At 56.9% G+C, this 23289-nt stretch overlaps 8 protein-coding genes across 8 annotated transcripts; 5 read left to right on the top strand and 3 right to left on the bottom strand.

The window, feature by feature from the left end:
* Positions 1-1889: 1889 nt before the first annotated feature.
* Positions 1890-2783, top strand: CHGG_05943 (uncharacterized protein; the record flags this gene model as incomplete). The annotated part of the gene is made up of 1 exon (XM_001222037.1): positions 1890-2783. One exon carries the CDS (start codon positions 1890-1892, stop codon positions 2781-2783), a length of 894 nt encoding a protein of 297 aa, XP_001222038.1.
* Positions 2784-3260: 477 nt separating this feature from the next.
* On the bottom strand, positions 3261-3843 carry CHGG_05942 (uncharacterized protein; the record flags this gene model as incomplete). The annotated part of the gene is made up of 2 exons (XM_001222036.1): positions 3261-3624; positions 3830-3843. 2 exons carry the CDS (start codon positions 3841-3843, stop codon positions 3261-3263), a joined length of 378 nt encoding a protein of 125 aa, XP_001222037.1.
* Positions 3844-4409: 566 nt separating this feature from the next.
* CHGG_05941 (uncharacterized protein) lies at positions 4410-4940 on the bottom strand (the record flags this gene model as incomplete). Its single annotated transcript, XM_001222035.1, has 1 exon — positions 4410-4940. The coding sequence occupies one exon, from the start codon at positions 4938-4940 to the stop codon at positions 4410-4412; it is 531 nt and encodes a 176-aa protein (XP_001222036.1).
* Positions 4941-6796: 1856 nt separating this feature from the next.
* On the top strand, positions 6797-8017 carry CHGG_05940 (uncharacterized protein; the record flags this gene model as incomplete). The annotated part of the gene is made up of 4 exons (XM_001222034.1): positions 6797-6872; positions 7194-7385; positions 7543-7586; positions 7766-8017. 4 exons carry the CDS (start codon positions 6797-6799, stop codon positions 8015-8017), a joined length of 564 nt encoding a protein of 187 aa, XP_001222035.1.
* A 137-nt stretch (positions 8018-8154) lies between these two features.
* On the top strand, positions 8155-9229 carry CHGG_05939 (uncharacterized protein; the record flags this gene model as incomplete). The annotated part of the gene is made up of 2 exons (XM_001222033.1): positions 8155-8559; positions 8741-9229. 2 exons carry the CDS (start codon positions 8155-8157, stop codon positions 9227-9229), a joined length of 894 nt encoding a protein of 297 aa, XP_001222034.1.
* A 672-nt stretch (positions 9230-9901) lies between these two features.
* Positions 9902-13039, top strand: CHGG_05938 (uncharacterized protein; the record flags this gene model as incomplete). The annotated part of the gene is made up of 3 exons (XM_001222032.1): positions 9902-10366; positions 10581-12341; positions 12428-13039. The coding sequence occupies 3 exons, from the start codon at positions 9902-9904 to the stop codon at positions 13037-13039; spliced, it is 2838 nt and encodes a 945-aa protein (XP_001222033.1).
* A 1121-nt stretch (positions 13040-14160) lies between these two features.
* Positions 14161-15800, top strand: CHGG_05937 (uncharacterized protein; the record flags this gene model as incomplete). The annotated part of the gene is made up of 3 exons (XM_001222031.1): positions 14161-14259; positions 14359-14975; positions 15077-15800. The coding sequence occupies 3 exons, from the start codon at positions 14161-14163 to the stop codon at positions 15798-15800; spliced, it is 1440 nt and encodes a 479-aa protein (XP_001222032.1).
* A 1831-nt stretch (positions 15801-17631) lies between these two features.
* CHGG_05936 (uncharacterized protein) lies at positions 17632-20323 on the bottom strand (the record flags this gene model as incomplete). The annotated part of the gene is made up of 4 exons (XM_001222030.1): positions 17632-18325; positions 18394-18646; positions 18705-19054; positions 19107-20323. 4 exons carry the CDS (start codon positions 20321-20323, stop codon positions 17632-17634), a joined length of 2514 nt encoding a protein of 837 aa, XP_001222031.1.
* Positions 20324-23289: the final 2966 nt, after the last annotated feature.

Raw genomic sequence — 23289 nt, 5'->3', positions numbered from 1 at the left:
TCCCATCCCCCGGGGTGGGTTTTAACTTCGGAATTGGTCAGCGACAAGGGCCACGGCAAAGGGATTGCGACGCCCCCGCCGCCACACCCGCCGCCGGGACCGGGACCGCTGCTGGGTGGCCCTCCGAGGACGGTGGGGCGCAGGGACAGTATTGCGCCGTTTCCCGGGGCTGAGAGCGGAGCTGCAGGGCGTGCTGAGTGAGAGTGATGAGGTTAGTGATATCACGTCGCGGGTTGGAGGCGTTGGAGGAGCGCATGGAGAGAATTGAGGGGCTGTTGGAGAGGTTGGTGGAGGGGATGGTTGCGTCGAGTGGGAGCGGTGGTGGGAGTGGGAGTGTGAGTGATGGGATGGTGGTGGATGTGGGGGACTCGGATGGGGGCGGGCCGGATGGGGCACCGGGGGTTGGGCGGAGGAGGTCGTTGTCGTTGGCCGAGTTGAATCGGGAGGCTGATGAGGAGTGAGTGGGAGTGGGTGAGTGAGTTGTGAGGAGGAACTTCTAGAAGGCGGGGTTTGCATTGCGGGGTGTTTTGAAGCAGCAGCGTGGCATGTGTTTTTGAATCCGATGATATGAAGAACAAAGAATTGGCGTTTTCACTTTCAGGTGGTGGGTGATCGCAGTGCTGGCTTCGGATCATGGTGGTATGTATGGGTGGGCACTTCAAACTGTCCCCAACCAGCACCAACTAGAGATCAGTGTTCCTCCAACTTTGGCACCCGTTACACCTCCAACTCTCGCGCCTTCCTGCAGAAACAACTTGACAATACTCTGCCTATTTTCGTCAATCCTAAAACTAGCTCAAACTTCCCAGAGCACATCGTCAAACCACACCAAACACAGGGAAACAAAACACACAGCCAACCCAAAAAAGGAGAGACCTCAAAATGTGTCTCGTCACCCACTACCGCGACTTCCACTGTGGCCACCGCTGGGCCATCATCACCACACCCTGCTACCCCGGAATGGGATTTGACACCTGCCCGCAGTTTGTCGACGGCAAGGCCCGGCCGCTGCCGCCGAGGCTGGTTGCGCAGGGGGAGCCGTGTCCTAAGTGGTGCGTTTTTCGCTTTATTGCCGTTAGGTATTTGCACTTTTATTATTGGGGCGTGGATTATTCATGAGGGTTGGGTGTGAATGCACATGGTGCTGACGAGGAAGTAGTGATCTCGGGAGAAGTTATGATCGGAATCTCGTCCGGATGGTTACCAAGGTTCGGTATGGCTTTCGCTGGGGGTTGGGGCCCGGACGCGGCGGATTCCGGGGTGTGATGTTGCGTGTTGTGTTATGTGAGGAGTTTGGAGAGGTTGGGCAGGAAAAGGTATAGGGAGGGGAGGGAGAAACAGGCTGGGGGGGAGGGGTGGATATGGTGACCGATGAGTTGAGAGGGGGGTCTTGGGTATGGGTTGTTGAGCGGATGGGCTGGAGAGGAACATATCATTATTATTATTGCGTCTAGGAGATTGATTTCCAATATGTGCGTTCCGTTAATTATGGATGAAGTGTAATAATAAGGGACGATGGTGCAAGTTCATCTGTTTATGGATGGGGATGGGAGCCTTCACTCACTTGCATCACGACCTCACTCACCCTTGCCAGGGGTACTGAGTTAAAGCTCCTTTATAGCTTGTTTTTAGCAGAACCGTGGAATTGCAGGTTTAAGTAGAGTAAGAGACTTCATGCTCATATCATCCACTGCTTATCACGTGCCCCACCACTTGATTTTCTTTCTCCAGCTCCCAAGTAATCCCTCACTCACATACCCCCTCCATCAACCAAATCCGTCAAAAGTGAAGCCATCACCACTCAACTCAACCCCACTACCGCCCGAACAGCGCAGACAAAACCAACCAAGAAAACAAATCTCCGAAAAAAAAAGAGAAAACACCGCAAAATGCTCCCCACCCCCTCCACCTCCCACGTCCCCTACGCCCGCGTCTACGAGCCAGCCGAAGACTCCTTCCTCCTCCTCGACACGCTCTCCTCCCCCTCCGAAACCGCCTTCCTCGCCACCCGCTTCCCCACCACCACCACCACTCCAACCACCACAGCCACCACCACCCCTTCTCCGAGTCCCACCCCCCTGATCCTCGAAATCGGCCCCGGCTCCGGCGTCGTGCTGGCCTTCCTGACCGCCCACGCCAACACCCTCTTCTCCCGGCGCGACGTGCTCACCCTCGGCATCGACGTCAACCGCTTTGCGTGCGCGGCGACTCGTGAGACCGTCCTTCGTGCGGTGAGGGATGACGCGCTACCGTTAGAGACAACACTGGTGGAGGGGGAGGGGGGTGCGGATGCGGATGGGGTTGGAAGGGGGGTTGCGACTGGAGCGGGGTACCACCTGGGCACGGCGCAGGGGGATTTGGTTGGGGCGGTGCGGGCGGGCAGCGTGGATGTGCTGGTGTTCAACCCGCCGTATGTGCCGACGCCGGAGCTGCCGTCTATGTACCAGCAGGGAGGCGGGGCTGGAGGAGAAGGGGGAGGAGGGGGGCAGGCGACGACGACGACAGCGGCGGCGTACGAGGAGGATTCGCGGCTGTTGGCGCTGTCGTACGCCGGTGGCAGAGATGGTATGGAGATTACGGATCGGTTGATTGAGGCGTTACCTGAGGTGTTGTCGGATAGGGGGGTTGCGTATCTGCTGCTGTGCGCGCAGAATAAGCCGGAGGAGGTCAAGAGCAGGATCAGGGGGTTGCCAGACGGGGCATGGAAGGCAGAGACTGTCGGGACGAGCGGGAAGCAGGCCGGATGGGAGAAGCTGCAGATTGTGAGGATATGGCGGGAGTAAAAGTAAGCGGTCAGTCACATGGAGATGCGGTGGTGTTTGATGGGTATTATTTGCTGTTCCTCCTCTTGTGAAGTAAGACAGCCCACAGCTTGCTACATACACGTCCGCGAGATGCCAGACCAAGCAAGAACCCCATGGCATTTTTCAGTCCGTCGTAGAACGCCATACGATGGAGAGCCGCCCCTAAAACCCGCGGCGGCCAGCAAGACAGACAGCCCCGTCTCAACCGAACTGGATCGGCGCTGTCCGGCCAACCTCCCCACCCTCCCAAGCCAGGCCCACGGCATGACCCGTCCCCGTTGGGAGTGTAGATAAATTCGTCGTCCACCCGGTTCTTCCTCGACTCCGTCCTGTCATCCACATGCCGGCACGGCGCCTAGTCATCTCGATAGGTAGAGAGGGCGCACCCACACGGCCATCAGGCGCCACAACCCCCAACTTTCCCCTTCCAGCATCGCAGACCAAACCAAACCAGCCTTAGAAACCCCTCCCACGGCCTCTCCCCCTCCCCCTCCCCATCCCACGTCCACCACCACGCCCACCGCGCCCACCACGCCCGGTTCCGCGATCAGCCTCCTTGCGGGCCTTATTCTTGGGCTTGGGGGCGTCGTCGATCAGCAGGGTGTCGAGGGGCAGCGAGTCGGGCAGGATGAAGTAGCGGATGGTGCTGCCGCGGACGTTGAGGGTCTCGAGGTGGATGGGCTCCTGGCCGCGCGGGGTCATCTTGACGTTGCGCAGGGCCGTGTTCATCTGGGGCGACACGGACGCGATGGTGCCGTGCACGATGGTGCCGTTCTTGAGCTCGATCGTGACCGTCTCGTTGGCGCATTTCATGAGGAATCTGCGTGGGGACGCACGGAGTTGTTAGCTGGGGGCTCTTTGAGTGGGTGGTAGATTGGATGGGTGGAGGTTTGGATTGAGAATGGAAATGGGCGTGAATCCGCTCTTTGGTCTTCTTTGCTTTGGGAGTTCGTCGGGTATGCTGAGGCGCGTGCCGTGTCTTGGGTGCTATGCAAAAGATAATATGGTGGAGATTGACGACTTACCTGACTAGCTTCATGTTGACGGAGTTTTGGGGAGACAGCTAAACTGCTCCGAATAGTAACCCGTAGTTGTGATTTTTTGGGGGGATAGGACTTGTCAATGTTTATTCGTAGTCGTCGGTATCGCAGCTCGAACAGAGTCGCAGTCCAGGCTGGAGCTCCATGGAGAGTTGAATGCCAAGCCTGAAATTTCAGATCACGTGCACTCACTCATGTTATTACATGGTTCAAAGCTGGGAGTGGGAAGACGCGGTGACTCCCTGAACCCCGCCATGCATTCAAGATTTTGGAACAGCTCGATCACAGGCCGTTATGGCTACAAGTCAATACAGGAACCTGACGGCTCATCAATAGAGTTTGGTAAGGGATTCACGGTGTGGGTTGAGCCAGCTCGTTAAAATCTGCTGCTGGGTGACTGTATTTCAGCTCTGGAGCTTTCTTTATGGCCCCAGCCTGCTGTGACTATTTACATCTCTAGAACAGGACAGAACCCAGCCAAATCTGCCCATATCCTATGGCGTCCTCCCCTTGACAGCCAACACAAGACTCTTACCAACAATACCCCAACGCTTTATTTATTTATTTATTTATCCTTCTCGTTCTCAGAAACCTTCTCCCACTCGTCCTCGGTGCTGACACCACTCCTCTGCCCCTGGCTCGGACTCGGCAGCTCCTCCGCGACCCTGAGCTTCAGCTCCCCGCGCGCCTCAGCCGGTTCCACCTCGGTGCTGACCGCCGCGGCCTTCGCAGCCACCGGCGCTATCGTTGGGACCTTGCGCAGGCTGGCCGTCGACGTCGCGGCCTCCACCTCGGTTTCGCTGTCGTCCGACGACGGTGCCCGCGGTGGTGGCGGGCGGGCCGCGAGGGTGCGCCGCTTCTTCTCCTCCTCCTCCTGCTGATGCGCCTTCAGCTCGCGCGCGAACCAGTTGATGGCTGCCCAGAGGCCGCCGCACAGGACGGAGAGGATGAGGAAGTGGATGCTGTGGGTCGCGTAGAGCAGGCTGGCAAGCACCACTTGCAGGGCCGCAAATGTGACGTTTGTCGCTACGAGCAGCGTGGGCGTCGGGCCCGGCGTGAAGATGGATTGCCACAGGCCTTCTACAAAGGATGCCATAGCTTCGGAATGTTCGGTGAGGGAGTTTGGTTGTTGATACGGTAGAGGAGGGAATAATGGCTAGTTCGTATTGCGGCGTTGCTGCGACTGCTGCGACTGCGCATTAGGCTCGAGAACCGTATGCGATATAAAATGAAGCGTTCGACCTTGGCTGCAGGTGACGGGATCAAGTCAGCGTGGGATCACGGGGCGGCAACGCGGCCATTTTAAACAGCCGATCAAGAAGTAGGCAACCTGAAAACCTGGCAATGACATGCATGTCACATTTTCAATAAAAATTGTGGAGGGCCACCGCGAAGACTCACCCCTAGCTTTAGGCAACGTGGTTTTCTGTTTGCGCCCAAACAACAGCGTGTCAACTATCCAAGTAGCGACGGATGGGGGGGATGCGGTTGGGCAGAGATGACGACGCGACAAGGCCAACAGCGAAACGGGAGCTCAGCCGCGCCAAGCCTCAGGGCACTGTTTGAGTGGGGAGCAACAGTGATGACAGGGGATGAAGGAGGCACTTAACCAGCTAGGTGCACAGAAACAACCCACAGGATTCTCAAGGTCTCTTAAATAGAACAGAGGAGAGGACCGCGATGCTGAACAAGGATTATCTAAAATACGGTTAAATGGTCTCTAGGCGCTATATGCGCGCAGGGACTTCGGCCTCCCTCTTTTCGTCATTTGCTGCCCGGCAAGAGGACCGATGCAACGGCGGGGAGCAGCCGACGTCTGTGAAATGGCGGGGTTGTTTGTCGACGAAACGAATGCGCGTGGGTGAGGTCGGAACCACCTAAAGCTCGGCGAGGCCTTGTTGCTTCATCAGATGGCGACAGCGAGTGAGATGATATCCCGGTCAAAGACGCCCAGCACCATATTTCCGGTGCTCTCTGAAACCAAAACCTGGAGATCCATCGGGCATCATCTTGTGAAGAACGGATGGAGAGCTGAAAGAGTTATGGCCTGGTGTGGGAAGAAAAGAACGTGGGGTCGGGGTAGTCAAAGGCGGGGGCCGCATCTAAAAGTCGACCACCCCAGATGCAGGTGGTCCTTCCTGTTTAGGAAAGAACTACCCAAGGTAAGTTAAGATGGGATATGTTTGGGCAGCAGCTTTTGGGCGGTTGTCGTGTGACGATGCTCCACTCGCAGCAAAATTCCTGTCGGTATTGATTTCGTGGTGGCGATCATATCCCCAGACATTGGTGGAGCAACCGGCTTTGGAGTATTGAAATTGAATAAGTGAGTGGATGAGACCAACATGCACACTTCACCTGGCACTTATTCAGAGAGGTATTTGTCTTGCGTCTTGTGTCTTGTTCACAGCTGAGTACTTACCCCTCCCCCGCCCCCGGAGGCTCGAGGGCGGCAACAGCGGCTCCTAAGATGGAAGTCGCAGTCTCGTCATGGCATCGCCAAAATAGGTAAGTAAACGGCCGAATCGCCGCTGCTCAAGTTGCTTCGCTAGGTACCGCGGGTTTCCCCAAGACATTCCAGGCAATCTTTTCGAAGCGCAGATGAGAACCCGCTCTCGGTATGTTTCAAGGCTGCATCCTCGAGTCCCATGGCATTCACATAAGTAGCAGATCCATGTCGACAATAGAAACATTTACCTACCTATACTTTAACACTCATAAATTCACATGCCATCAGCATCAGAATATTACGACCGACTACCAGCACCCGATGATGCGCAAGTGCTACCCTTTAATAACCACTCCTTCAAGCCCTACTTTTTAGCAGACCTCCTGTTCTGCTAGATCCTCCCGTGCCACCTTGTATGAGTGAGAGGTCGTCCCCATGACGGATCCGCCGACTATTACCACAGATTCAAGCTAGGAGAAGGCAAGCCCGGAGATTGCCCTGCCATCATGGGCCAAGTCTCACCGCAAACGTTCTCCAACTCTCTTGGATCTCCCGGTCGACATCCTACAGCTGATTATCAAGGTATGTGGAATACTCTACTTTGGCACTCCACAATCACTAACCTATGCCGCTCGCCTTAGCGCATGACACTGCACGACTTGACGGTCCTTGCGCGGACAAACACAACCTTCCACACCCTCGTCACTCCACACATCTACTCACACTTTGATATTGCATGGCCTGGACACAATGGCATCCAAAATCTCATATCGGGCTTGTCGACAGTCTGCCTTGGGAGCACCTTCGCTCGCGGGGTAGGCGGGAACGACCATCAGAACACTCCCCGATCGGTCCGGCTCTCAACCCGCAACCACGGGCAGTACACTAAAACGTTCCACCTAGGATATAGCCCGGAGATCATGGTCATAGAATATATGGCGTATAGCACCGGCGGCATGATACTTGGGAGTCTGGTCGCCAATGCCATCGGCAGAATGGGCAACCTCGAGATCTTCTCCTGGGATATGCCCACGGGCGTACATCCCCGCGTCTTCGAGGCTCTGGGCTCGCTAGCTCACCGACCCGGGAGAACGTGTAAGCTGAGTTGCGTAAGGGTCCGCTGGCACGATAGGACTGGTCACATGAAAAATACTGGACGCTAGGAGTCCTATGTCAGTATACACAGCATGGCGTTGGTTCCACAAGGAACCCGATCTACGTCTATTGGCCTTATGCTCCCTCCTGGTTACAGTCACCCGCGCCCCCGGGCACCGGTTCCGTACTCCGAATCCCCTTGTGGGTATCCCACATTCAGTGTGCTTCCGCCTCTCAAAAGTCTGACTGTTTTGGACATCGATGAAATTGGCTATCTAGACGAAATGGCGGTCCTCATCGGGCGTTCCAAGGACACACTTGAGGAACTTCATGTTGGAATTTCGGTCAGAGCCCTCAATTTGGCCTTTATCTATCCCTAGGACGGTCCTAGCCTTGAACAAATCGATCATCGGGCGCGGTGGCTGGGTGAAAGCACAGTTGGGGCGAGGCGACTAGGGGGCGTCCTCGGGCTGTTGGTAGGGAAGGTCTACGATATCCCGAAGCGGAAAATCCAGGCCCAGCCAGCTCTCGATGCTCCGGGCTTCCAACCTGGGGAGACGACCCCTTTCTTGCCCACTCTTTCCAAGGGCCTGAAGTCTGGTAGCCCGAATTCAGCAGGAGGGAACGCTTGAAAGGGAAGCTGAAGCTACAAAAGCTGAGACTGGAGCGAGTTCCCTTGTCTATTCACGTCTGTATATATGCCTTCGATTGGTCGGTATTGACCAACCTCACTCTGCTCCGCTGCGGCAAGCTCGAAAGGCTATGGAAAATGTTGCGCAAGCACTTCCGTCCGACTCCGGTGCGTACAATCCCCAGCGTCTCATCGAAAGAAAAGCCATCTGCCAACGTCAAGCGAGAGTACCACCTCGCTCTCAAGGTCATTTACACCGACGCCACGTCCTTACCCCTAATCGATTTTATCAAAGAGACCCTCGCGCCAAACTCGCTCGAGGACTTGTCTCTACTGCATCGACGGAGCCCTATGGGCTCTCTGTTATCCATGAATGCTATCTTCAAGGGAGCCATCAAACCACACCATAAGAGCCTGCGCAATGTGCTTCTCAATGCTTATGGCTTGGGCTGGGCCCTGCCTACTAAAATGTCATTATACCTCACCAGTGGCCGCATGAAAAATCTGGCCGCACTGTTTGTCACAATGAAGTTCAAGGACTGGGTAAGCCTCGCCACATGTTTCCGCCCTCCTCCCCCTCCTACCTAACCTTCGCCCTACCACCCCCCCCCGTGGGGGAAGCTTAAGCAATGAAAGCCAGACTAACGGTAGCGGCAAACCAAAGCACACCTTCCTCCGCCGCCTCCCCAATATACCGCAGCTGCGTGCTCTCCACCTCCAAAAGATGTTGTCACATCCAACAATCAATATTACCGCGCTATCCGAGCTGGACTTTGCCAACCAGATCCTGGACGTCGTTTCGCTCCGTCCGGAGGTCGGACTGCGTTATCTCGGCATAGGCCTGAGCTGTTTCGAGATTTTGGAGGCGCCAGCTACGCCATTGGCCGGTCGCGGTGCGGGTTCAAGAGCGACTGAATCGTCCCCGGCTTCGAGTTTTGATGATTCGGACGAAGAAGAGTCGTCTAACGAGGAGTTTGATGACGAAGAGGACGGCCAGCATCCGGTGTTCGTGAATGCTGCTAATTCGTGGGAGGGTGAGGATGATGAAGATGCGGAGACGGATATTGATGATGATGACAATGATGAGGATTATGAGGATGATGATGAGGATGATGATGAGGACGACGGGTTTGTTGAGCCGGGAAGCGAAAGCGTCAAGTTTGAGTTGAGGAAGGTCGACTTTTGTAGGGTTGACACCGATATCATCAACTGATGTTTGGGTGGCGGTGAGAGGTGTTTACGTTTTTTTCTTAGGCTGGGTCTTGAAGAGCGCGGGGGTTGAGGATGGGATGGAATGGGGTTTATAGGAGGGATACACCATGACTTTGCATACCCAGATAGCGACTGAGTGACCGAATAATGTACTCGTGCTGACTTCCTAGATCCCATCTGATCTGTGAAAGAGGCAGGGGGGCAAGACAACGTTGCTGGCTCGAGGGATCATGATTTGATAAGGCTGTTTTCATGTGATGCTGGATTATTCGAGCCTTTGCAGCTTCAAAAGGAAATCTCTCCCTAAGCCACACAGATCAAGAGTATAACTACGGAACTTCATGAGGGAATGTGTACGTCATCGTCATGTTGTGTTGGAGAGCAGAGCGTTCAAATTGGGGTTAGGGTTATACTCTTACAATATCGCCAAGAAATATTTAAACCCCTGTCAATCGCAGCCGAACTTGCAATCTGCAGCCACTTTCAGCTCCCCTCCTGGTTGCCTGGAACATCGAATCCATTGGCTGCCATCAACCAGACGGTCTGAACACCACAACAACCACCCTCTCGAATCGATTCCATTGAGACACGCGCAACCAATATCTCAACCCGCCCACCTTCCAATGTGACGCGAACCAATGCAACACCTCGACCAAACCCAAAAAAACCCGCAATGGCGCCGCCCGCAAAGCGACGCAAGCGCGCTATCGTCGACGACCCCGATTCCGACGACGACCAAAACAGAAACACCCTAAAGCGCTTCCTCTTCTCATCCCCAGATAAAGCCCGATCCCCCAACAAACCAAACCCCAATTCCACGACCACAACCACCGACAACACCACCACCACTACCAACACCCTCCCTCCTCCCTCCCCAAACCCGCTCCGCAAACGCGCCACCCGCACCACTCTCGCACCACCATCCCCATCGACGACACGTCTCGCGGCGACCCGTAGCCCAAGCGCCAGCCCACTCAAAAACCGCACGCGAGCCGGCGCGCAGCGGAAGCGGAAGGCGGCGGCCGCCACCGCTGCAGCGACTGCTGGTGGGGAGGATGGCGATGACGATTATGACGGCGGTGGGCGTGGTGGTGGTGGTGGCACGCCCCAAGAAAAAGAAGAAGGAGGAGGGGGGTCGGTCGGCGGATCTGCTGACGCTGTTTTCGCAGCAGGTGAGGCGGAGTCAGGGGCTGGGGCTGGGGCAGGGGCAGAGTCAGGGTTTGGGTGATGGGGGTGGTGGGTCGTTTGCGTCGTCGGCAGGTTCGTTTGGTGGGGGTGGGAGTGGGAGTGGGAATGGTTTGCATCTGAGCAGTGGGAGGTTGGATGACATTGTTAGTGATCCGATCTCGGAGGGGAATGGGGTTGTGGAGGAGGATGATGACGACGTGCCGTTGATGGTGTCGGCGGCGTCGGCGGCTGCGTCGAGTCTGGTTGGGAGGGCTAGGGCGGCGCAGAAGAGGTTTGGTACGGCTGCTTCTGGGGCTGGGGTGGGAAAGGGTAATATGAATGGGAATGGGAATGGGAATGGGAATGGGAATGGGAACGGGAATGGGGTCGGGAATGGAATTGGCAACGGCAATGGAATTACGGCATCACAACGTAGTTCGCAGGGCACGGGGGGGCAACGGTTCCTCCGCCCGTCCAAGTCCAGCACACCGAAAACGCCGAGCAACGACGACGATGCACGCCCTTGGTCGGAACGATTCGCGCCGGTTAACCTCGACGAACTGGCGGTGCACAAGCGGAAAGTGCAGGATGTGAGAAAATGGCTGGACGAGGTGTTCGCCGGGCGTATGAGGCAGCGGCTGCTGGTGCTGAAGGGCGCTGCTGGATCGGGGAAGACGACGACGCTGCGATTGTTGGCGAGGGATATGCGGTGTGAGGTATTGGAGTGGAGGAATCCGGCGAATTCATTTGGGGTTGCTGGACATGGATACCAGTCGGCCGCAGCGCAATTCGAAGAGTTTCTGGGAAGAGGAGGGAAGTTTGGGCAGCTAGATGTTGAGTCTGATGGAGGGACGCCGCCTCCGGTGCCGCCACCTCCCCCTGCGAGTGCGAATGGGAATGGAGTGCCTAAAGGAACGGAGAGAAGGTTGATACTAGTGGAGGAGTTTCCGAACACATTTATGCGATCATCAAGCGGCCTCACGGGGTTCAGAAACGCCATCTTGCAGTTCCTGGCGGCCAACACACCTGCGCTGGGCGGGTTTGCGTTCGGCTCCAATTCGGAGGCTATTACGCCAATCGTGATGGTCATCTCGGAGACGCTACTCACAACGACATCGGCCTCGGCAGACAGTTTTACTGCCCATCGGCTCCTTGGTCCGGAGATCTTGAAACACCCAGGAACCGGTGTTATCGAGTTCAACCCGGTTGCGGCGACCTTCCTAACGAAGGCCTTGGAATTGGTGGTGCAGAAGGAAGCTCGCAAATCGGGGAGGCGGCGCACACCGGGGCCTCTTGTCCTCCAACGCCTAGGGGAGATAGGCGACATTCGAAACGCAATATCGTCTCTCGAATTTTTCTGCGTCAAAGGGGATGATGAAGCGGACTGGGGTTCCAAAGTCGCCTTCACCAAACCAAAACGCGGGGCCAAGGGCGTTCCGGCTCTAACCCAAGGCGAGCAGGATACCTTGGAACTAGTCTCGCAACGGGAGGCGACACTCGGGATTTTTCACGCTGTAGGCAAAGTGGTCTACAACAAGAGAGGAAGCGAATTCCCCCCAGGCTCCGCCGAAGCCGTAACCGAAACGTTACCGGACTACATGTCGCACCTCGCCCGACCCAAACGCTCCGAAGTAGCAGTTGACACGCTAATCGACGAGATGGGTACCGACACGCACACTTTTATCTCCGCGCTTCATGAGAACTACGCGCTCTCGTGCGAGCAGAACAGCCCACTCGACCCCAACTCGTCGCTCGACTACATCAATGGCTGTCTGGACTACCTATCGGAGAGCGATCTACTCTACCCATCGTGGGACGTCTTTTTCGGCGGCAAAGGCTTTGGAGGTGGATATATGGGCAAGGATTCAGGAAGCCACATCTTGAGGCAGGACGAGATGGCATTCCAGGTCGCCGTGCGCGGGCTGCTGTTCTCGCTACCGTCGCCGGTGAAGCGGCAATCGCACCCTACTGGCGAGGCGGGGACGCATACAAAATGTTTTACCCGACGTATCTGAAACTATGGCGGAGCAAGGAAGAATTAGAGGGCATGGCCGATTTGTGGGCTACTAAGATGCTCAAGGGCGAGGACGGTGGGCCGTCGTCGACCCAAGCGCCGGGGTTCGTTAAGGACGGATCGTCTGCCTTCCGCAAGGGCGGGGTAACCAACGGGTTCCCCGGTAGCCAGGCGCTGGCTTCACCGGTGCGTCAGGAAAGCAAGGCCAACGGACAACCTCATTCCATCGCCGCCCCGCCGCTGCTCTCATTGGGGAGCGCGGCGCGCCAGGAACTGCTGCTCGAGCGGATGCCGTACATGGCGCACATCGCCCGGCGCAAACGGTGCTCTTTCGGGACAATGAAGATTAGGGATCTCGAAAAGATTGTCTCCTTTCAGGGCATCGGGCCGCTCGGCGCGGGCGAGGAGGAAGGTGATGATGCCGCCGACGACGAGAACAACAATGGGTTGGGTGCGACCGAGTCCTGGGCGACAGATAAGCCCACTGATGAGAGCTCGCCGCGGAAGAAGCGAGGTCTGGGCGCGATCCTGAGCGGCAAGACGACAAAGGGCAAACCCGAGTTGGAAGTGGAACCGAGCCTGCCGATGCAGAGCCTGGTGATCAGTGATGATGATATTGAGGATGATTAGAGGAAGACTCCTCATAAATGGCTTAGCTTAGACAGCTCTCGCTCTGGAAAATGGCGTGGGCGTGGACATGGCGTCGTGTTTGTGGGTTGGGCTGGGCATGCGGAATCGTAATTTTATGCAATGATATCAAAACTTGGCTTCTTAGTCCGCTCCCAGTGCATTGGCTCGCAAGGATGATATTTTGTTGATCAACGAAGACGATAAGTTGTGTGCACAGGTTCGTTTTGTTTGTCTTCTTTGGGGGCACCCTGATGGCTGGCATGGCTATCCTCGGCTGTTGGGCGAGGCCCGATAACGATAAGCGGGGCCCAATCAGAGCAGCCGTAGGGTCAATAGGGAGGAGCCTTTATAAGGTCGGGTTTGGAGATAGACCGTTGGAGTAGGCCCGCTCAGACCGAACTCATTTCCTGCCTTTTACCGGATGTGACCGTGAGTTGGCCTAAAATACTCCATTCCCCAATCTTTGGAAACACCTCTCTGGGTATCCCAGATTCGATTCTTCTTTTTGTCATTTTTTTTATTTATACTTTTCTTTCACACTTTTCTTTCCATACTCGCTGTTCTATTATTTAATAGACCATCCATAGTAGCTCAATCATGTTGTCTCCCACATCAATCCATGGGAATACGTTCCCGAGCCCCAAATAAATCTCCAAATGCAAAGGTCACCCATCCTGTGCGGGGTTTCAAGCCGGGGAAGCGAGGCACGCGACCGCGCCGCGGCCGCTTCAAGCCAGATCCATGCAACCTCGGCTCGGAATGCTCCAGGCGCAACTCTGCCGCCTTGCCTCGGCCTCGGATCGGGAAGCATAAACCGTACGCTTGTTGCTCGGTTGAGAGTTGTGTTGAGCGCTATGATTTGGCGCATGGACGGCGGGTTTCATTGGTTGCAGTGAGTGGAACAGGCCCAAGCAAGTAGCGGTGGCGGGGATCCTGGGGCCTGGACACCCCATTCCGACCCGAGCTAGGCCCGGGGAAGCTGTTGTTGCTGGTGCTGCGGCTATTGGTGCAACGAGGTGGCCGACAGCACATCACCACATCAACATCGTGGAGGATTCCTTGTTTCATCCCCAAGAAACACAAGATTCGACTCGATATTCAATCCATATCCAGTCAACACCATGGCTGGACGCGTGCGCCAACCCATTGACATTGGGGCGCTCGAGAGATGGATTTCCAAGAATGTTCCCCAGATTGAGGTGCCCTTGGATGTCAAGCAGGTAGGTCCATTAACAACACCATAAACCACATCGCACTCCTCACTCCTTGGCCCTCGCCCCCCACTATCAATCACATCTAAACTAACACCACCGCGCCAGTTTGGCTTTGGCCAATCTAACCCAACCTACCAATTGACCGCCGCCGACAGCCGCCGCTATGTGCTCCGCAAGAAGCCGCCAGGACGTCTGCTGTCCAAGACGGCACACAAGGTCGAACGCGAGTATCGCATTATTCACGCCCTCGAGAGGACCGACGTACCCGTTCCCAAGGCCTACTGCCTGTGTGAGGACACCTCCGTCCTCGGCACGCCCTTCTATATCATGGAATTCCTCGACGGCCGCATCTTTGAGGACCCCGTGATCCCCAGCGTCCTGCCCGACCACCGCCGCGCCATCTGGGCCGACGCCGTCCGCACCCTAGCCAAGCTGCACCGCATCGACCCACGCTCCATCGGCCTCGAGAACTTCGGCAAGCCCACGGGCTTCTACAACCGCCAGATCGCCACCTGGCGCTCCGTGTGCGATGCCCAAGCTGCTGTCCGCGACGTCGAGACCCGCGAGACAGTCGGCCCGCTCCCCCACTTCGCCGAGCTCATGGCCTTCTTCTCGGACGAGCGCCAGCAGCCCGCCGACCGCGGCACCCTCATCCACGGCGACTTCAAGATCGACAACCTCGTCTTCCACAAGACAGAGCCCCGCGTGATCGGCATTCTTGAGTACGTTCTCGTTCTCCTACAGCTTGCATCCCCTGTCCCCACCACCCTCCTCACAACCTGGAACCCCATAACTCGACCCCTTGAAACTAACACCCCTCTAGCTGGGAGATGTCCACAATAGGCCACCCCCTCTCCGACATCTCCAACCTCCTCACCCCCTACTTCACCGCGCGCCTCGACCCACGCCGGTCCGTGAACGTCCACCCAGGCTTCCTCCCGCGCGCCACGCGCGGCCTGCCCGCCCCCGACGAGATCACCACGCTCTACTTCAGCGTAGCCGCTGCCCCCTCCCCCAGCAACCCGCTCCCCACCACCTCCCTCGAACTCACCCTCCACCACCACTCCCACTCCCACTCCGCCCACCTCAACCGCCACCACCATCGTAGCAGCAACAGCCACAGCACCGAAAACCCCGACAAGCGCCGCGAGCTGCAGTGGGCGCAGGCCTTCAACATCTTCCGCCTGGCCGCCATCTGCCAGGGGATTGCGGCGCGGCAGGCCGGCCGGCAGGCGAGCAGCGAGCAGGCGCGGCGGTACGGTGACGCGCGCGCGCCGCTGGCCGAGTTCGCGTGGGAGTTGGTGCAGAGCGCGAGGGGAGAGGGTCGGCTTGGTGGTGGTGGGGGTGGTGGGGGTGGTGGTGGTCAGGGGAGGGGTGGGAATGGGGGTGGGGAGGATGATGAGGGGGAGAGTGAAAGGGAGGGCGAAGGTGGTGATGGTGATGATGGTAATGGGGGTGGTGGTGGTGGTGGGCAAGGGCATGGAGGGGGTGGAGGTGGAAGTGGTGGGGGAGGAGAAGGGGGGAAGGGGAGGCAGTCGAAGTTGTGATTTGCGTGATTATGGTCTCTGTTTGTCTATATGTTTATACGTTTGTTCATATGGCTATGGCTTTTGGTTTTCGTGTTCCCATCGTGTGTGTGTGTGTGTGTGGTGTGCGGTGGTGGAGAGAAAAGGGTGGCAGGCATTACATGTGTGGCAAAGAGCATAACAGAGCAGACGGAGCATACATATATACCCATCTAGATTTGATCTATCATGCATATTGAGGCATGGCCGGCGTGGAATACCGGTAGGTATATGTGCATATGATGATAATGCCAGGTTTGACCTGGAAGCGAGTCATTGATCGTCTTCTGATTCCTGTTAATACTTGGACCTCTATTCACTCAGAAATAAACCTTAACAGCTATTTTTATCTATTTACACGCTCAAATGCTCCTCGAAGCTCTTTACTTGGCCAAATTTGCTTCTGCTAGTGATGGTCGGAGTGATTAGTAACTGCATCACATCACGACACACACACAAGTACCCGGCGTTGTGGCTCGCTATGTATTTCCCGCTCATCATAAACTACCTAACTAGATAGAAAGGTACGGCGCAGTGCCCCTTCGCTGCGAAACTCAAAGCAGAAATCAAGAGCTCGATAGATAGATCCATGTATGCTGAGCGGTGTGTTGTTCCCTGTCCGTCCCATGGGTGCCCCATCCGCCCGTCCACCTTATCCACCCACCCCTATCTGAACCATGACGATCCATCGAATCGAAACCCAGTAGGGTGGTCCAACGGACGGGAAAGGACGCACGCTGCCACCCATCTCGAAACAACCCAAAACAGCCATCAGTCCAGGCCGACCGCTGCTGTGCTTTACTTCTTGTTAGTTTTTTCTCCGGTACTGCTGCGCCTCCCCAGGTCACCATGCGCAGAACGGCAGCCAGGCTTCCTTCCGAAAGCGAGCAGAGAACGAGAGACGAATCGAAAAAGGAAAAAAAAACCCCACTACCACACACCCATCCAGGCTCCGAGAGCCCTGCGCTCCATCGCCTCCCTGTTTGCCCAATCTGAACCGAACCGAACCGCCCCAGCCGTAAAAATGCCATGTCAAAACGCCGACTCCGCGTCGTAGCCTATCCGTGCCATTCTTGGGTAACCGCCGAATCAACTCTCCACCGAACCCCAAGCGCAAGGGGAAAAAAGCGCCCCTCCAACCAGAGAAAAAACAGACGCTCTAAAGTGAGATGCGGTAACATGTATTCGTGTCGTGAACGGGGAGGCATGAAAATGGAAAACTAGGACAAAGAATATAGGAAAGATGAAGAAAGTAGCCGAAGGGCAAGGGCCAGACTGTTGCCCCACGGCCGAACAAAAAGAGTGGTATGTATTATTATTAAGGCAAGGAGTTTTCCGGACCAGGAATCTCTGTATCCTCGTCCTCGAAAGAATCCGTGGTGTTGTTATTGTGGCCGACCTGTCGTATGAAATTTGCGCCATCCCACGCCATCCAGTTCCCGCTTTGGGTTCGGCGAGAGAATCTCGCGTGTGATGGTGGCGGCCTAATCGGGGTCGGTGCTAGATTTGGGAGTTGCGAGGCATTCGGGATTCTCCCCATAGACGAGGACTGCGATGTGGAGGGACGGTTCTACTCCTGTACCACGTTGCTGTTCCCCCACCTCATCCCTGGGTTTTGCGGTGTCAGGAGACTGCCGCCTGAGACTTGTAGGCCCGAGTATCCTCTCAACACATTGTCGGGACTCTCCTGATTCCAAAAATGTTCGTGCTCTTGCATCCATCGTCTCACTGGGCTGCTCACCTGAGCCACAGTCCTGGGCGACGCCACCCTTGGCATCGCGGCACGCATTTCTCGTGATCTCCAGCTGCTCTGCTACTGCATCTGGCTCTCCGCACCGCTAGCAGTGGTGGGAGCCCCGCTGCTATTGCCGGCCGCGTTTTCGAAGCTCGGCTGGCTAAGTGGGGGGAGTTGGTGGGAGAACGGGGGTTGCGGGGCGTTACCAAAGGCCAGGTTAGGATAATAGGCCTGGTTATTCGCCGAAAGCATTTGCAAATGCGCTGCGGGGGGCGTCGGGTTATTGGGGGAGCTCGGCGTCAAACTCGGCATGGGCGGGTCGGACTGAGGAACGGCGTGGGACGGATGCCCGGGATCGACGGGGTTGTAGAACATGCGCTGGCCGCTCGGCATCGACGACTGTCTCTCCATGTACCGTGTCAGCAGCTGCCGATCCGATTCTGCTCGCAAACCGAGCCCGGGTAGATGGTTAGGGGCCATTACACGTTCACGACTCGAGCCCGGATATCCAGACGGCGTCGCTCTAAGGTGCCCGCCCGTAAACATGGTGGCCGGGTGGGAGGGGTGAAAGCTGCTATGGCGAACACGCGTTCTCCTCCGGCTCTCGGCTTCGGAAGGGGGGGACCTCCGTTGCGAGGGGCGAGGCGTGATATTGTCCGAGCTTCCCTCCTGCCGAGCTCGGATACGAGCCCTAGTGAAGTCCATGGCAGCGTCCATAGTAGCTGCGTCCTGGTGCTCGTGCTGTGCCAACATGCGGAAGATTGATTCGTCACTACGGTATGTTAGCTGGGCCTATCCAAGTACTGAAGATCGAGGGAGGGGGGTTATGGAATCACCCACGTTGCGGGAGGGGCGTTTCCTGGGGGGATATGGTTGCGCATGCGGATCAGGTTATGGAAAGCCCGGGCGCCGGGGATAGGCGGGGGCTCCGAAGGCACCTTGTCACGGCAGTAGGGACAACTGTCGGCCTCTTCGAACCATTTTTTAATGCAATGGTCCCCAAAAACATGCTGGCACCTCGGCAAGCGCAGCGGAGCTTCGATAACGCCCTCCGGGCTGGTCTGACCGAAGTCGTTGTAGCAGATGACGCATGCTGCGGAGACGGGTTAGCACCAAGGGGAGCTTACATGAATGGGCTAAGGGTGGCTTACTTCGCTCCGTTGCGGGGAGACTTTCCAAGGTCACGCTCTGCAACGAGGAGAGGGCCTTTCTGGACGCCACGCGTTTGTTAGACAACTGTCCCCGCAGGAGTTGGGTGGCGCGGATGTGGTCTTCGGCCACGAGAGAGCGAAAGTGGGCGGGGTTGCCACCGAACTCGTCAATGTAGCGCAACATCTGCTCCTCCTCGTCCGCCGACGACCCCGGTTCCTCGTCGCTATCGTGGTCTGTCAGGCGCAGACGTCGTGTAATAGCCTGGCGGCGGCGGGAGGTGATAGTCGCCAAACTAGGATTCGGCGGGATGACTGACTGACCACGACTAGGCGCAGCGTTGTGGGTGTTCCTCACGTAACCGTCACCGCGATTATTATGGTCCACGTTTGGGATACTCGGACGGAAGAGGGAGTTGGAGAGTTGGGGTAGCGGCAGCGGGGGCGGCCGCGGCCGGCGCGTCAGCCGAAGTGGTGACGTTAGGCGGGCTCGGTTCTCGGGAGCCTGACGCGACCTGAGAATTTGACTGCGGGCCAGATGGAGGTTGGTTCGAGTTCGAGTTCGGATTCAAAGCCGGCAATGTGAAGCCGCGCCTGTCTGGAGGAGGCGCACCTGGATCGGAACTCATGGCAACGGGCGTGGTGTGTGAGTCGAGGGCTTGACTATGCTGGCTTGGCTGGTGGTTCTCATCCGCGTGGTCCTGTCTGTTCGGTTGGTCGTTGGAGAGTTGCGGAGGGGTGGGTAGGGATACTGAGGAACGCTGGTAGGTTGCAGGGCGATGAAATGCCGAGTAGTTGAAGGGCGGGTAGGGTTCGTAATAAGGAGAGAATTGCTGGTTTGGGTTTGAGAGAGGTTGCACAACACCAGACCCGCTCCCGGAACCGCCAAAATGTGAATCGGTGGTTGGTGGCCTAGACTGCGGGAATTGGGCGGTCTGGGTGTCGAATTGGTTCACAAAAAAGGTATGCTGAGCCAGCAACCGATTCCGAGTGAGCCACCGATCCTGCTGGTTGTTCTGATTTTGTAACCACGCAGCGCTGGCGGCGTGCACCGGGTCGTAGTGGGAGGAGTGATGTGAGAGATGCGAGTGGGATTGTGAGTGTGAGTGTGAGGGTGCATAGGGTTGCGGGTAGGGGAGGGTAGGTGGTTGAATAGGTGGAAGTTGCTGCTGCGGCTGTGATTGCGATTGTGTTTGTGGTTGAGCTGAAGGAGGCTGAGACTGAGGCTGCGTTTGAGGGCCCGGGCCCGGATGGGTTTGCTGCTGCTGCTGCTGCTGCTGCTGTTGTTGTTGGTGCTGCTGCTGCTGTTGTTGGTGCTGCTGCTGCTCCTGCCCGTGGTTTCCGCCCACTGGTGACGAGTGAAATGCTCGGTTCTGAGGGCCCGCATCAGAGGAGGGGTGCCCTGTGTGTGACAGCTGGGACAAGTGCGGCAGTTGGTGCGCCATAGGGTGGAATCCCGGGGCAAAGTGCGGAGGGGGAAGGCCTGGCCCGTGGTGTTGTTGCTGATTGCAGAAATACGGGTACCCCTGATGCTGCGGCAGCCCGTGAAAAGTTGAGCCTTGGGTCGAGCCTGCCGTATCAGGCTGGTGCATTAGGTAGTCCATCTGGTCGAGGGCGGCCATGGTGCCTGCCTTCCTGTATGACTGACGTGGGTCTGGAATTTCAGGTTTGTTCTCCGAGTGCCCGAATCCGATCTCTTTCTTCCACCTGCTGAGTTCAGTGATCGATGAACACGCGCGCCCTCAGAAATCACCACCAATCCACTGTGAATACGGCGATCAACGCCCAGCAAGCACCCAATGATCCCGCCAAACCGATGTTCGGCTCCTGGAACACTAATTCACCTTGGCTCTCTGCAGAAACTTGAGTGGTGGTGAGTTGCTGCCGTCCTCAGCTCCTCTCCTCTCTTTCAGCAGCAGTCCCCAAATTCGTGAAGGTCGGCCAGAGCTGCGGCCTCTCCGCGCTTGTTGTTGCTGCTGCTGCTTCTGCGGCTGCTTCTGCTTCCACCTCCTCTTGTTACCCCCAATCGTATTTGCTCGTGGTCTTTCTGTCCTCTTCCTGTGGCTTCGAATGGACAAGGCGAATTGTCCCGATCAAACAAGTCGACGTCCGGGTCGGTCCTTTCCCAGCCTAGTGGTTTCTTTGTGGAAGGTTACTTTTCATAGCCTAGACGCAACGGCGGGGGCTGGCTCGACAAATCCTGAAATAGGTGGCCGGTCGAGCACAGAGCCTGAGAGTGAGAGCGCTCGTATTGCTGAGAGGTGAGGTTTGACGTTGGGGGCAGGGTGGCAACCGTTGCATCCGCTCGCCCAGCCGAGGGGTTGTTAGTTCCCCGATCTGCCGCCAGAGCTGAAGCAGCCTGTGTGCCACCGGCTCAAATAACGCTAGGAATAAGACCAAACGACCAAGATCGTTTGCGTCCTCATTCAACCCGGCCCTTTCTCGCGGCTCTTGCAGCCGGCTTCACTCGGCACTCTTGTGCTTCAGCGTGGGTTTCGATCAGTCGACGTGGGGACGGTGGTAACTAATAACGACCGGAGCGATAAGATACGGCGAGTCGTGAGAGGCGGGGCGTGCTGCAGGGGATGTTGCTTGGCGAGGACAACGAGGTGGTGTTTGGAGAGAGCAGAGTGTCAGGGAGCGGAAAGGAGGGGAAGGGAGGAGCAGAGACGGCGGGCTGGGGATGGCGTCGGTTTTGTATCATCGAGCAACCGGGAAAGCATGGGGGTGAGGGGGCCAGGGCGGAGCAAAGCAAGGCGCCTCACAAGCAGGCCCTGTTCACGGTCAGGTCAACTGAGTCGCAACAAGTCACCAAGGTCCCCCCAGGGAAAAGGCCAGCTCACTCCCGGCCACAGAACAACCCAAAGAGTGCAGCCACTAATGTGAATTACTTGGAGCGCTCCGTAAATACAGCTAGAGGGATCCTCGCAGGTCTCGCATCGCTTGCTGGGGGGTACTTTGTTGGGCCGTGGGCTGCGGCGTTTGTGGGGAATGCAACGAACGAGCGAGTTGCAGGAGTGCGGCTTGTGGGATGTGTGAGAGCTCAAAGACGGCGTCACTAACCGGGATATGTAACCTGGCGCTCTCTCTGTCCCAAGCCATTCATGTACCTATCTTACGAAGACCGGCTTAGGGGCCAAGACAAAAGCGGCGAGAGGAGGAGGCAACGGAATGCAATAACTCGCCAACCCTGTACCGTCTCGGCGTCCGTGTGTACTGTGTAAGGTCCACGCAGGTAACAAAGCACTCAACACCGAGCCCCCTGCTAGACTCCCCTCGAGATGCTGGCAGCTGCTCCCGTCTCAGCCGACACCCCGACGCCAACGTGATGTGATTGATGGTGGGGGGAAGAGGCGGGGGGGGGAAAGGGCCCAGGCCTGGGCAGATATGGTAATTACCGTATTTGCGCAAACCCCTAACCATCATTCATTACCCGATCGCTCACTCCGCTTTCTCCGTCCGCCTTCAGCCATCAATCATCATGCCCAAGCGACATGAGCTGGGTCTCCCTGCGTTGTGGACCACAATCAAACCTAAAGAGGCAGGGAGATGTTGGGGCCGCTCAGATTAAGTGCCCGTTGCCCGACGTCTTTGGGCGTTTGCACCCACGCACATTCACACTTTTCTGACCAGTCCTGCTTCGCTGCTTCGTACATCAGGTTGCTTGGGCTTCGCTTCACAGCGACTTACATGGTTGCAGCCCGGAACGTGCCACTTGCCAACCTGCAAATCTTGGTCAAGGGCTGCATCCTGTCGGATTGGACGCTCGCCGTGCGTTGGCCGGGAGGGGAAACGTCCAGAGGCGCCGGGATGCAACGGGTATTTTTGCGCCTTTGTGTGTCTGAGAGCAACCGGACGAGAATGGACCCTGTTGGTACTTACATAGTTACAAGCCATACAGACTTGATGCTGTGAGGTGGCGCCCCCAAGGACGGCGGTTCCGTGGCTGCGACGTCTGGAATGGAGGGCCAAGCGCCATATATAGGCTAGGAGTAAGGAATGCCTGCTTCCGACGCCCGCGGGCTCCCTTGTGTCTGCGGCGCATCAACCCAAAACCCGCCCGCCATCATGCTGTGTTTTGCTGGAGCCGGTATTTCGTAATCCGTCATGCGCCTGTGTCGGCTTGGAACAGAACAGCGTGGGACACAGGCGGCGAAAGTGGGCTGCTGACGGAAAAACAGGTAATAATTTGGGCTGGCGCCACGCACCGGCAGGCCGTCGGACTTTTGAGCCGTTTTGTGTGCGTCTTCCGGGTGTTCCGTCTGTTTGTTCACCTGAGGTTGTCGATTCTTGAACGAGGGCAAGTAAAATAAAAAGTAAGACAATTATTACACCCTATCGAAATCCCTTGTGTAAAGACCCGCGACCGGCAAATGCGCCTTCCTCGTTCGTGCACACTGTTCGCTCCCAGGCTCCCCCGCTGCTCCCTTGCCCAGCAGTCCACCCGAGTCGACTCCTCGGAAAGAGGGCCAGAGGCAACTTCTAGTAGAACAACTACCCTGCCTGCCTTATTAGGTAGGTCCCGATCGCTTTTAGGTTATCATGACTCAAACTAATTTTCCCGAGGAAAAACGCATTCAGAACCTGG

Source organism: Chaetomium globosum, genomic scaffold (genome assembly GCF_000143365.1).
Source record: "Chaetomium globosum CBS 148.51 scaffold_3 genomic scaffold, whole genome shotgun sequence".
NCBI classification, from domain to species: domain Eukaryota; kingdom Fungi; phylum Ascomycota; class Sordariomycetes; order Sordariales; family Chaetomiaceae; genus Chaetomium; species Chaetomium globosum.
This window is presented reverse-complemented; position numbering and strand designations above follow the sequence as displayed.